The 14,531-nt window shown below is 40.6% G+C and overlaps 1 protein-coding gene across 13 annotated transcripts in view; it reads right to left on the bottom strand.

Moving 5' to 3' along the window:
• The window catches only part of ankhd1 (ankyrin repeat and KH domain containing 1), a 152,622-nt gene that overhangs the window by 5,592 nt on the left and 132,499 nt on the right, over nt 1–14,531 (bottom strand). For 7 of the 13 annotated variants that reach the window (XM_048543066.1, XM_048543065.1, XM_048543064.1 and 4 more), the window contains 5 exons: nt 10,030–10,194; nt 4,228–5,867; nt 2,398–2,589; nt 330–584; nt 37–212 (listed from right to left, as the gene is read on the bottom strand). In XM_048543066.1, coding sequence (XP_048399023.1) covers nt 37–212; nt 330–584; nt 2,398–2,589; nt 4,228–5,867; nt 10,030–10,194 — 2,428 coding nt within the window. The remainder of the gene's footprint in view (nt 1–36; nt 213–329; nt 585–2,397; nt 2,590–4,227; nt 5,868–10,029; nt 10,195–14,531) is intronic. The other 6 variants (XM_048543073.1, XM_048543068.1, XM_048543074.1 and 3 more) reach the window with 2 other exon arrangements.

Below are 14,531 nucleotides of genomic sequence, written 5' to 3' on the forward strand. Positions count from 1 at the left end.
CTCTGTTGAAACAGAAGCGAAGTAATATTCACTAACCTTGTTATAATCCATGAAGTTGCTTGGCACTGGCTGATGGAACGTGTTTGAAGGTGCCACGATTCCAGTATCATCTCTTTCCAATGTCTGGTGTTGTGAAAAGGAAGCTGGGTCTGACACTGATTGATGCATTAAGTGGCCACCCATCACACCTTGAGACCAGCCAGATATGCCATCTAAAACAAAAAAAAACTTATGTCTCAGAAAATTGCAACATTTTGCTGCTTTGACACACAGTTCTGACAAGTACACGCCTTACACAACTCATCAAAACTACATTTTTAACACCTCACCTGAATTATTGCTGACACCAAAAGACCAGATCCCTCCTTGTCCGACAGGAGTTGTCAGATTACTACCCACCATAGTGGAAAGTGGAGTCATTGACCCAGTCTGCCTAATGCGAGCTGATCTTTCTGTTCCAATAGGTGGTGGTACCTTCCGATCCTGGTTTGCGTTACTTGATTTTGATTGGCCCAAAGATGGAGGTGCAGAAGCAGCAGATAAAGGTGAAGAAGCTCCGGAAGAGACTGATGGAGGTGATTCACCTGCATGGTAATTAAAATCCACATTACATCCAATAATTTGTAAAAACAGAGTATGCTTCAATGATATAATTCTAATCCACACCCAGTGAAAAATCTTACACGAAACACAAGTTAAACTTAAATGTCTATGATGCTTCCTTTTCAAATATTATGCTAAAGGTCAGCAGTACACAAACGACTGATTGATTCCTATTCTCTAACCTAAAAATTAGAGAAAGTTCAGATCTTTAGATAAAAAATGTGTCAAGAGGTGAAGGCCTTCAGCTAAACTTCCCTTGAAAGTGCCATTTAGAAATTCTGCACTTCATTTAAGCAGCAGACAAAATGCAAATAAAACATACTTTGATATGTAAAATCAATGCTAATGAAAGAAATATTGAAAATGTTTATGGGAATATTGCCTAATTTTCTTTCGAAATTCAATGTTGTATGTTCCAACACTGCCCTAAATGTGTCATGCAACAAAACAAAACTTGGTATTGATCAAGTCCACCATGTTATTAGAAACTAAGTAAATCACAAAGCATTCTGCAATTCTTTGAAACAAATTTATGCAATTGGTTAAGGATGGAAGTGAATGCTTATGGGCATGTAGACAAGATAGGTGCTTGCTTAATATCCATGGGAATCAAGAAGCCGAGGAATGATCAAATCAATTGCTGACAACTTCCGCAATGTTTCATGGGCGGTGTTCAAGCATAATTTTCTTTTATAGTCCTTAGTGTAAACCTTTTTTTTTAGAAAAGAAAAAGGATCCCAGGAAAAAAAAAGCAATCCCCAAGATCACAAACTCCGCTTCGAATTTTACCAAACACACTGTTTCTGACACTTGCATGCATCAGGCACAGGAACAGCCCATGGCTAACAAGGAATACCAGAGAGCAAAGTTCCAGAGTACAGCAAATGTGTTTCATCTCCACCTTCTTTTTAAAAAAAAAAGATGTAAAGGACAATTTTGTTGAAGTTTCTCTCATAACACTCCTAAGAAGCAGGACCCTTTAACTACATTAGAGACACTACATATAAATGCAAGTTATTGCTTAATATCTCATTGTTTTGGAGGCTGGCACACGAATGCTCCTACTGGCTAGACTGACTGTTAAGCACTCCAAATCATTTATTTCTCCATCCTAAAGTATATAATTGCACAAGAATAACTATCACTTAATATTTTCCATCAAGATGAAGGTGCAGATGCAGAAAACGCACGAAGACAACACTTACTGTGTGCAATGCCACATACATTGTTATGATGGTCTAGAACTTGCCAGTACAAATAACCCATGGTTTTATATATTTGCATAATATGTAACACAATGTATTCTGCAGGATAATTTGGCACTCGTACAATGAAAAGGAAAAAAAAATTACTGAAGGTTGCAAAAATGTAATTTCCATTACAAATAAAGATGTAAAATCATCAGAATCAAGATTAATTTCCCCAACTGCACTTATTCATACTAGAAAGGTAACATTAGAACATTTAAAATTTATTTTTATAACTTGCCATTTTCCGATGGGATTAATCTGGATTAACTGGCCTTGCATACAAGCAAAATAATTTTAAAGCTACACTGCTTCAGGGACCACAAACCCAGGACTAATACATTGTTGGTAAGGCTTCTTTTCACTGGTTTGTTTTGCGACCTTTGCACCCATAAATTTCTAGCTAAACTTGGAAGACTGGATCTACTGGAAGTTTAAAAATGGTATTTTTAATGCATGAAATGAATGCTGGATCCTACATTAAGGAGCATAACTTCTCATCCCCAAAATCGCAACTAAAATATAGAAAGGATTGGCTTGTACATACATGTAGCTGGAGCAGTTGTTGAACTCCAAGGGTGTGGGGAAAAATGTTGTCTGCTGAAGCTAGGAGCAGGCATTCCTACAGGGGCTGGTCCTTGTACATACACCTGAGTTCCAGCCATACTTGGAGCAAAACTCGTCAATGGGGTGGAAGAGGAAGAAATGGCATTGCCTGATGGGTCCATAGCAGACATTCCTTCAAAAACATTTTTAAAAAAATAAATCACATGTAATGGAATATTTGAGAAATGCACATTGTAAAAAGTGACTTAACTATAACTTGTACATTTCTCTTTAATAAAGGGGCAATAATCTAAACTGGAAGTGAGTAGTGCTCACCAAAATCTCACTATTGTAAAAAAAAGGGGCAAAGTACTGGTGGTCTTTCAAAAAAAAAACTGAAATGCAAGCACAGACATGCACATCACTGCAAACTAAAAAGGAACTTATTAAAAAACATAACTTTATCCTAATCTTGAGCTATTACTGGCATGCCATAAACATACCATGTTAGCAAGGTCCTGTTACCCGAAGAAAAGTGTTTTAGATAATGCTTAAGAAACAGGAGTAGACTATTCAGCCCCTCTGGAATGTTCTACTATTGCGTTAGATCATTGCTGATCTGTACTTGTGCTCTATTTGCTTCCATAATTATTTGATCGTTTTCCCATACACGCAATTTTGAGATCTTAATCTTGAAAACTTCAAGTGACCTGGTACAAACACAGCACCAAATCTACAACATATTAAGGAAGCGCTTCCCGATTATTCTCCTTGCTGATTTAACTTTAGGATGATGCCCGCCTGTTTTAAGCAATTTAAAAGAAATACAAATCATATAATTCTTCTGTATCTAATGCATTTTAAAGACCTTAATTAGATCACCCCTCAACTTTCTAAAATCACAGCTGCACAATCTGTCCTCAATTTAATACTCTTGGAAACTATGGTGGGAGTTTAAAGTTTTACTCCTTCAAAACCTGTTGTTTGGATGTCTAATATCCAGCTTAATGAGGTGACAAGCCATTTTAAAAAAGTGCATAATTGCATGTGTTATTTCAGCTTTGCTACGAATCTGAGTCCCTTATAGAGCCTTGCATCTAATTTGTGAAGTCACATACTTATTCTTATAAACACGAGCTACAAATCACGAATGATGTTAAGAGTGCCCATTTTCAAAGAAAACTTGACCACGATGAACAAGCAACTTGAAACTAATTTCAGATCTGTGTCAATTGCTGAGGTGATGTCAAGTTCAGGTAACGATTATATAGTTCCCACCCCCACCAAACCCAATACCTTTGCCCAGTAAAATGAAAAGAAATGAAAATGAAATAGCAATTCTATATTTCTACAAATCTTGCAATTTTTTGGTCTAATTTTGTTAGAGTTCATCAAAAAGGGCAATAAAGAAGTGCAGATAATTTATCAATTGTTACTTAAACATCGCGAACAATGTCACTAAACAATGCACTCATTGAAATCACTTTTAAGCAGGCCATTAAGTGGCACTTCAAAAGAACGGAGATAACCTCTCTCATGTTAAAGTTGGTGTTGGGGGTGATGGACGATTAGATGAAGGGGAGAAACAAATTTGTTGCTCCAGTCTCAAAGTCCTGCCTTGATGGCTAAATAAGTAATGACAGATGCTGCTAAAAGAAGGCTAGTGAAAGACAAAGAAAAAGGAAATAAGAACATAGATAGAGTGAGAAACACTTAGCAATTTTGAAGTTTGAAAATTTTTGAGCTGCTGCACAATACCTTGTGTCATGGCTTAAATTAGAATCTTTAAAAACTAACCAAATATATTAAGAAAATCCACTGTCAATCTCACCTGTGGGGCTTGATGTCACTCTCTGTGAAGGTGGCCTGAAACCAGGAGCCTTGGAATTATCATGTGGAAGTACTGCATCTAATTGCCCAAGTACAGAATTGCCCATGTAGTTAGAATGTCCACTAAACGTTGGATCTTGCGTTGGGCGTGAAGGCAGAGGACAACTTCCCCACACATGATTTGCAGACACTTGGGTATTGTCGAAGAAACTGTTGAAAGGGCTGAAGAGGGCTGCAGAGCCGAAATTTGGAGGCAAGGATTTGCTTCCTTGGTTTGCGTGAATCTGTGAAACATTCAGCATGCCAAGTGCAGATGAAAGCTGCATCGGAGAAGGTACACCATGCTGCTTCATAGGATCTTGGGTGGAAACCATTGGAACTGGGTTTGGGACAAAAACAGATTGCGGATCTTGCTGAACTAGGGGATAGAAAGGAGCACCAGGCTGTATTCTGTGAGATACTTGAGGAGAGGCAGCAGCTAACTGAGGTAAAGTGTTGTTGGTCTGAACATTAGGGCAAGCTGACATGGTGACAGGGCGAGTAGAAGCTAGACTACTAGGGGCCACTAATCCATGATCTGGATTTGAAATATAAGGCTTCGGCAAAGTAGGTCGGATATCAGAAGAACTACGGCATGGAATTTGTGGTAGAATGCTGGGCAGTGACGAGGTCGGTTGTATTCCTACAGCCCCAGAGTTACTGTTGACCGAAGAGCTGCTGCAGACATTTGAATGTGCACACTGGCTTCCTGCTGGCTGTTCTGAGGCGGTCACTTCTTCCTTCGCAATGGAGGTGGTGAATGGCTCATTCTTACTCAATGACATGGATTGTTGAGAAGGCTGTGCAACAAGTGGAGGAGGGGGTGGAGGAGTAGGTGGCTGCCCATTGCTCACTGATACAGGTGAACTTGTAGGCAATGAGCACGAATTGCTGGTCACAGCTGAAGTCACCGATATCATGGCAGTAGTTTTATTGACAGAGGTGAAGAGTTGCTTTCTAACTGATGGAGTTGGGCTGCTTGTAACACACAGAGACTGTGTAGTAAAAGTTGGAGAACTCACAGCCACAGAAGGAGAATTGACAGCTGAACTACCACTGTTGGGATGAATAACATTACTACCCTGGTTATTGAGACGTGTTGTATTGTGTTTCGGTGAACTGTTGGCACTTCCAGGGCTCACAGGTCGTACTGGGAAAGGACCCCAAGTGTTTGGTGATGGAGAGAAGGTGCCTCCAAAGTGTGCCATGGGTAACCGAGGGTGTCGTATCTGCTGGATAGTTTGAGCAGCCAGTAGAGCATGTGCTAACTGTGGATGTGAATAAGCCAAAGGAAGCGAGACTGAAAATGTAGGACGCATATTGCTTGACACAATATTTTTACCAGATTTGTTAATGGATTGTAATGATGTGGATGATGTTGACAGTGAAGCTGTTGCAGAGGAAGACATCATTGAAACAGTTATTCGGTGTCCTGCAGTTGCGGTGCTAGCTGTAGTCGTGGCAGCCGTGGATCCCATTCGCGTGTTGGCTATTACGCTTTTAATGTGATTCCGCGGAATTAAATCCTCCAGCTCTTTTGCAGGATCCTGAATCAGTGCATTAATGAGCTGCACTGCATGTCTCGTTGATTCCGTGCCTCCTCTGAAATGAGTACAAAGTTTCAGAGACATTATTAAAAAATCCTGTTGATTTATGCTTGCAGCTAAATGAAAGATTCAGAGTATTTATTCAACCCTAAAGTACAACTGACTTTCAATCAAACTATGGTACAGACCATTTAGATGCTGTACCACAGTAGGAAACATCAAACTCAAGTAAACCGAACTAGATTAGTACTTCCAGCAGTATTCCAGCAAACTGAACCAGCGTTCTGCAAGTTTCTGGCAACAGTGTTAAGAAAAGCACGCATTATTACTAATGTTTCAGTAATTAATAAGCTTTGAATGTTACTAATGTAAGTTTTATATCAGGATTAAAATATTCAAGTTAGAGTTTGAACTAATTCATGTTTTTGATTAACTGCTCAAAATAACATTTTAGTCTGTATCATAGGATAAATTTCATCACCGTTTGCAACGCAAGGCATTTTAGGAAGCTGTGCTATAATAATTCTAAAAATAATTAAACAACAATCTTTCAAAAAAGTGAAAGTTCACAATTTTAAGGCTCTAATCAAGTTACAATACTTCTGCCAGATATTTCTTAAAAAATGTCTAGCAAACATTTAAGTCTAAATTTAATGTTGTGGAGTTAACCAAATGAAATTAAGTATCTCACGCCGAGCTGAAATGCATGTAACAACTGCTCACTGAAAACAATTATTCGATTCTAAAAAGCACTTAATGCTAATGAATTATATATTAAATAATCTTCAAAACTACACCTAATCAGATGTGAACATCACTGGCAACAGATTTGCACTTACAGTTAATTATATCTTTGCAGTGAAGTTTTGTTTTAATCCTTGGAAATTGGAAAAGATAGTTACTCTATTGGGAATAACTGGCATTCAGATAATTACTTTTCCAGTACAGGAGGGACTGAGAAAAATCAGTGCTTGCTGATAATTGTAACACACAGGAGATAAGTCAGGATGTGCTTGGATAAGGATCTGAATGACACAAGACAAGAAATGACCAAGTCCAAAAACTGAAAACTTGCTAGATATTTTTACCTATTGTATGAAGAGAATGAAGACAATTGTGATCAGTGTGTTTATATAGGCAATTTTGGTTCATTAATTTAAGCTCTATATGCAGAAATTGAGTATTTGCAGCCATAGTTTCCTCATCTTAAGGATGAATAAAGTGGTGGTGTAGCACACAAAAAAAAAGTTAAGTCCCAAAACAGAAAAAAATTGTAAATAATATGACAGCTAAAATGCCAAGAACAGATCAAGTTGAATCTCAAAAAAAGCCTTAAAGGAGGAAAAAAAAGAAAAGAAAAGAATCGAGGCAGCACACAATTGAAATGATTAATTCTTAAAGTGACACACCAGGAATAAGTTTGAAAACTATATTTCTCACAATTAGTGCAAAAAATGCTCAATATTTTTGAATAATGAATATCAAGTTCACTCAATTTTGAAGTCAATTCTTGTATTCCTGCAGATTGTTCTTTTTCTCCCCCATCGGTAAAGGAATATCTATCGAATACCACCACACCAAGGGATTACTTTTTATTTAATGAAGGATGCAGAAGGGCATGCCAACAGCAGTACCAGGCACATACCTGAAACCGTCACTCTTATTCAGGTACAAAACAGGACTACTTGCATGTCAAAAAGCATAAGCAGCAAGTGACAGAGCTAATCCCATAACAGATGTATCAGATGCAAGCTTTGAAGTTCTGCCGCACTAAGTTATGAATGTTAACAGACTATTAAACAACTCACTGGAGGAGGTGACAGCTCCACAAACATTCCCATCCTCAATTATGGTGGAGCCCACCACATCAGTACAAAAGACAAGGCAGTTGCATTTGCAACTATCGCCTCCCAGAAAAATCATGCAGTTGATTCATTTTGCCTTCCTCTAAAGCTCTCCAGCTTCAGATGCCAGTCTTCAGCCAATTCAACCCTCATGATATCAAGGAACAGGTGAAGGCACGAGACAAGGCTATGGGGTGTGACAACATTCTGGCAACAATAGTGAAGCCTTGCTCTCCAGAATCTGTTGTGCCCCTAGCTGAGCTGTTCCAGTACAGTTATCACGCTCACACCCATCCAACACTATGCAAAATTGCTTAGGTAAGAAAAACAAATTGGACAAGTCTAACCCAGCCAATAACCATCTCAGCAATCTGGTGGCAATCATCAGTAAAGTTACAGAAAATGCCATTAACACTCAATGCTCAGGACTCGTTGCCCTGGGGTCAGTCATTTCCTCACTTCATTACAGTCTTTGTTCAAACATGGACAAAACAGCTGAGCTCCTGCAGTGAGGAGAGACTGAATAACCTTGACGTCAAGGCCACAGTTAACACAGTGCAATATCAAGCAGTCAGAGCAAAACAGAGTGAACTGGATTGGGATGGGGGCTTTCAGCTCATTGAAGTCATACCTGACACAGGTGAAGACAGTTACAGGTTGTTGGAGGACAGTCATCTCACATCCAAGGCATCTCTGCAGCAACTCCTTAGGATAGAATCCAACCTCTTTAGTTGCTCCATCAATGCAGCAGGTAACTCCAAGTCCCCAGAAACTGTCCACTATTCACAAGGCACAGGTGAGGCATGGGATGAATAACTCACTGCTTGCCTGGATGAGCACAGTTCCAACAACACACAGCCAAACACCATCCAGGACAAAGCAGTCTGCTTCACTGGTGCCACATCCACATACATTCACCTACCTACTACCAACACATAGTAGGAATAGTATGTACCATCTAAAAGATGCAATGCAACTCACCAAGGCTCCTCAAACCATAACTTCAAAACCCATTACTACCATCTAGAAGGGCAAGGGCAGCAGACTCACAGGAACAACACCTGTTAATTCCCAAAGCACTTTGACTTTCCAAGTCTCACATCTATAAACTTAGAAGACAGGATCAGGAGTAGAACCAGCTCAAGGTGTTGAATGGCCTGTCATTCAAACTGATCTCGGCTAACCATTGGGCTTAATATCCGAATGCCATTCTCCCCCAATATCCTTTGATCCCTTTAGTCACAACAGCTATATCTATTTACTTCTTTGAAACACAACGTTTTCCATTCAACTCTTCTTGTGGTAGTGGTTACCAGAAGCTCACCACTGTCCGGGTGTAGGAATTTCTCATCTCAGTCGGACAAGGTTTATCCCTTACAGTTACATCTATGACCCGTGTTTTTGGACTTCCCCCACCATCAGGGACATCCTTCCTGCATCTAACCTATCTTGTTTTGTTGGAATTTTATAGGTTTCTATGAGATCACCCCCCTCATTTTTCTAGACTCCAGTGAATACAATCTTACCCAATTCAATCTCTCTTCATTGGCCAGTCCTGCCATTCCTGGAATCAATTTTGGTAAATTTTTGCTACACTCCCTCTATTGCAAGCACATACATCCCACCTTGGAAATATATCATTATATTTGGGTCAAAATTTTGGAACTTCCTCCCTGAAAGCACTATGCGTACACCAAACGGACTGCAGTAATTCGAGGCAGCAGCTCATCACTACCTTTTCAAGAAAAAGTGGGTAAAGGCAATCAAATGCAGCCCAATCAAAAAAGCCCAATTCTCATTAACAAAATAAAAATCACTAGTTGCCCTAAAAGTGATGCTAGGGTCACGACTGCTTTCACAACAAACTTTCTGCACTACTCTGGGGCACTGACAGTCAGCTACATATAACTGGAACTGCAAGTGCGTTAAGGCATCTTTGGGCACAGGTTGCATTCCATTGAAGACATTAAGGTTTTTCCAACAATCTCAATTTTTTTTTCCAGTGTCAGACTACAAAACGACCACGTTCACGGTGAAACTAAATACAATATAACTTGCCATGGTCTTTTTTTTTAAAAAAAGTCATCACATCTGGGCTGCTCATCCAATACCTTAACAAATATACTAACATTAATCCACTTTTTGTCAATTGTGCACGAAGTCGCAGCTGAAAGTGAGCTATAACCACTTGAATGAGGAACAAGAATAAGAAACATACAAAAAATGTAATAAAAATGGATCAAAGAGAGACCAATTACACTATGTAAGATCTCTTTCAAATTGGAAGACTTTAATTAGAAATATCTCAAGTCAACAACTGAAACAACCTGAATGATTTGTCTTTTTGCCACTGTTAACTGAAGATCACATTACCTTATAGTGATCATTCTTTCTCCATTCTTGTCTTTTTGCTTGTCAACATCAATATGTGCACCAGTAACATCTTGGATTGCCGTTATATTGCATCCCCCTCTTCCCATTATTCTTGAAACAACCGACGCTGGTACAGACAATTTCTTTGACCTGGTTAAAGCAACTCTATATAAAAATCATAAAATTCTCAATATATATTAATTCAATTTTTGCATTTCCACATACAAATCATCCCCCCCCTCCCCAATCAAACAGATCAACAGCTGTTGGGAGTGATTTGGTAAACATGCTTCACATGTAAACCTAAAATCACAAACACCAGCAAAACTATTCAAATCTAGAGCATATAATCAATAAACTATATCTTTCACATTGAAAAATATTTATGTAGTCAGTCAGGACACTAAATAATAAATGAATGGAAATTCTGGTCACTTTATCTCAAATCAGGGAAGTTCAAGTCAATTTGTGGCATATTTACTGCTGCCAAGAGACCATATTAGTTTACATGTCAATGCAATTCTTTGTATAAAGGTCTCAAAAGGTGGCATTTGAGAGAAGATAAAATAACCATTGACAGTACAGTTTTCTAAATAATCAATTTTTAAATTTCAACTCAAGATAACAGCTTATGCCCTGTTGAGACCTTAGTTATTTTTAATCATTTCCAGTTTGGAGCAGGGAGCAATTAGCTCAGAGCTGAAGGTGACCATTAAGCTGTGAGCAGCAGCATGTTTTTAAGAAAACTGATATGGGTTTCCGAGGCTAGACCTGGAAATTAATTACCGGCTGGTTCTTGTTCAAAGTACTCTTACAGGCATTTCAACTTGTGAAAAGGCATTCTGCTCAAACAGATGACAGATGTTTGAAAATTAACAGGGACCTCATAGAGGTTTGTGCCAAGAGACAGTTGGGAAAAAAAACCAAAGTTTGCCTTGTTTATGACCTGTGTGTATTTATCAGAAGGTCTGTAGCTGCCAAAGCCACAGGAAGGAGATCTGATTGCTCTCTAGTTAGGCTCGCATTATGAATCTATTACAAGTTCAGAGACCAGAATTTCAATTTTCTTCTAAACCTACTGAAAACTACTTGCATTACCTGGTGCGTTCAGAAACCAAGCAAGATACAATTCCAAGATAATAAAATGTGAGGCTGGATGAACACAGCAGGCCAAGCAGCATCTCAGGAGCACAAAAGCTGACGTTTCGGGCCTAGACCCTTCATCAGAGAGGGGGATGGGGTGAGGGTTCTGGAATAAATAGGGAGAGAGGGGGAGGCGGACCGAAGATGGAGAGTAAAGAAGATAGGTGGAGAGGGTGTAGGTGGGGAGGTAGGGAGGGGATAGGTCAGTCCAGGGAAGACGGACAGGTCAAGGAGGTGGGATGAGGTTAGTAGGTAGCTGGGGGTGCGGCTTGGGGTGGGAGGAAGGGATGGGTGAGAGGAAGAACCGGTTAGGGAGGCAGAGACAGGTTGGACTGGTTTTGGGATGCAGTGGGTGGGGGGCGGGGGAAGAGCTGGGCTGGTTGTGTGGTGCAGTGGGGGGAGGGGATGAACTGGGCTGGTTTAGGGATGCAGTAGGGGAAGGGGAGATTTTGAAACTGGTGAAGTCCACATTGATACCATATGGCTGCAGGGTTCCCAGGCAGAATATGAGTTGCTGGTCCTGCAACCTTCGGGTGGCATCATTGTGGCAGTGCAGGAGGCCCATGATGGACATGTCATCAAGAGAATGGGAGGGGGAGTGGAAATGGTTTGTGACTGGGAGGTGCAGTTGTTTGTTGCAAACTGAGCGGAGGTGTTCTGCAAAGCGGTCCCCAAGCCTCCGCTTGGTTTCCCCAATGTAGAGGAAGCCGCACCGGGTACAGTGGATGCAGTATACCACATTGGCGGATGTGCAGGTGAACCTCTGCTTGATGTGGAATGTCATCTTGGGGCCTGGGATGGGGGTGAGGGAGGAGGTGTGGGGACAAGTGTAGCATTTCCTGCGGTTGCAGGGGAAGGTGCCGGGTGTGGTGGGGTTGGAGGGCGGTGTGGAGCGAACAAGGGAGTCACGGAGAGAGTGGTCTCTCCGGAAAGCAGACAGGGGAGGGGATGGAAAAATGTCTTGGGTGGTGGGGTCGGACACCAGTTTCAAAATCTCCCCTTCCCCTACTGCATCCCTAAACCAGCCCAGTTCATCCCCTCCCCCCACTGCACCACACAACCAGCCCAGCTCTTTCCCCCCACCCACTGCATCCCAAAACCAGTCCAACCTGTCTCTGCCTCCCTAACCGGTTCTTCCTCTCACCCATCCCTTCCTCCCACCCCAAGCCGCACCCCCAGCTACCTACTAACCTCATCCCACCTCCTTGACCTGTCCGTCTTCCCTGGACTGACCTAACCCCTCCCTACCTCCCCACCTACTCTCTCCACCTATCTTCTTTACTCTCCATCTTCGGTCCGCCTCCCCCTCTCTCCCTATTTATTCCAGTTCCCTCCCCCCATCCCCCTCTCTGATGAAGGGTCTAGGCCCGAAACGTCAGCTTTTGTGCTCCTGAGATGCTGCTTGGCCTGCTGTGTTCATCCAGCCTCACATTTTATTATCTTGGAATTCTCCAGCATCTGCAGTTCCCATTATCTAAGATACAATTCCACTTGTCTGTGATATCACAGATCATGGAGACGACTTAAGTGAACTGGCCAGTTACTTTTTTGGTCATTTACCCTTAAAATTGTCTGATTAGGAATCAGTGGGGCAACTTTGAGGGTCATTGAGTATTTTAATTTTACTCAATTGCAAATACAGGGGTAGGGAATTGGATTTGATTTGGCGGTCTGTCTCAGTGTAGAAACACTACTGACTTTTCAATCAGTCTTAATGAAAGCAAAGAGTATTTCAATACATGGTACAGATCGTTCATATACTAGATAAAACCACCTTTTTACCTAGTATGCAATCCAAAATATGCTAAAAGCTTTCCTTGCTTTTGTGTGGATTTTTTTTTTAAAAAATGCTACAAGCAAAATCCACACCAAATATTTATTCTTAAATTTTAGTTCCTTTGACACAGAAAATTGAGTTAGCAACAAACATTTTTTTTTTAAAAAGTCAAGAGCATCTTATATAGTAATGTTTTGGGCTAAGCCATCATAGACTGAGGAAAAAGCCATCTTTACAAGTAGCATATTAACTTAGTGAACACCTTATGCAAAATTTTTGCAATACTATTGCATTTTACCTGGTGTCATGAATATCAAAATTTCAACAGCTTTTTCCTAACGTAAAATCAGCTTTATGATCATAATCTTGAAAATGACAGTTTGTTAGGCCAACCATCTCCCCAGGGACTTGAAATGAAAACATTCATCCCTGGATCCTGAAAAGTAAATAGTTCCTCGAAGACAGGAAGAATTAAAACCTCAAGCCAAAATATGTGGAAGCGTCTATTATACCAGATCAGTACAGCAATGACCACACTAAAGGGCCCAGAATCACTACTGATGCAGTCATTTCACAGCTCCTAAAACATGGATACCAACAAACAGGGATGCTAAGTAGATGGTGAAAAGAGTCCTGTGTCACAAGTCAGACTTCTAAAGTCCTGACAAATGAAACTAGACTGCATCCTGACTACTACAACTAAATCATGCAAAGTAATGAGAGCTGAAAGAATTTACTCAAAATTGAAGAACATCAGATTATAAGGAAAGAAATAGACAAAGCTGTTCATCAATTACCACAATACAGGCACCATTCAGCCATCTAACGCCAATCCAAAAATTAGTGACCATTGCAATCCCCCCACCCCCAGAAAAGCCAGGGAAACCAACTGATGGCCCACACAATTACCAGCTCACTGGTCTGTTCGCAATAACATGCCATATCTTAGGAAATCTTATGCTAAAGACAGAGTCTCACCGTTAAACTATTACTTAAACTTTCCATATGAACAACGCAATGTCTGGGAAAGGTCAGAAGTCACATGACACCAGGTTATAGCCCAACACGTTTATTTGAAAACACAAACTTTCAGAGCCTCACACCACCTTCAGGTGGTAGAGAGAGGTGGTATCAGTCAGAATTTATCAGTGAATTTCGTGGCTGACACTTCCCCTCTCACTAATACTTGGAGGAGTGAGGCTCCAAAGGCTTGTGTTTTCAAATAAATTTGTTGGGCAATAACGTGGCTTTGTGATTTCTGACCTTGTCCACTCCAGTCCAACACCAGCACCTCCACATCATGTCTGGGAAAGAACTTCATATTTAGTTGTCCTGAACACCCCAATTTGAAGATAACTTGACTGTACATTTATAACGACAACGCAGAGAATCTCATATAGTACCTGGTCGGTACTGCCTTGCGTAGCCGAGGCAATACGTGACAACACACTTGCCTATACTGTACTGCTGCTCAACCTGGCTCAGGAACTACCATGAAAATGTGGCAGAAATTAGATTATTTCTGGAACATTGAGACCGACTCAACTCAAATGACTGTGTCAAGCACAGACTTAGACCCCAA

Source organism: Stegostoma tigrinum, chromosome 13, assembly GCF_030684315.1.
Source record: "Stegostoma tigrinum isolate sSteTig4 chromosome 13, sSteTig4.hap1, whole genome shotgun sequence".
NCBI lineage: Eukaryota > Metazoa > Chordata > Chondrichthyes > Orectolobiformes > Stegostomatidae > Stegostoma > Stegostoma tigrinum.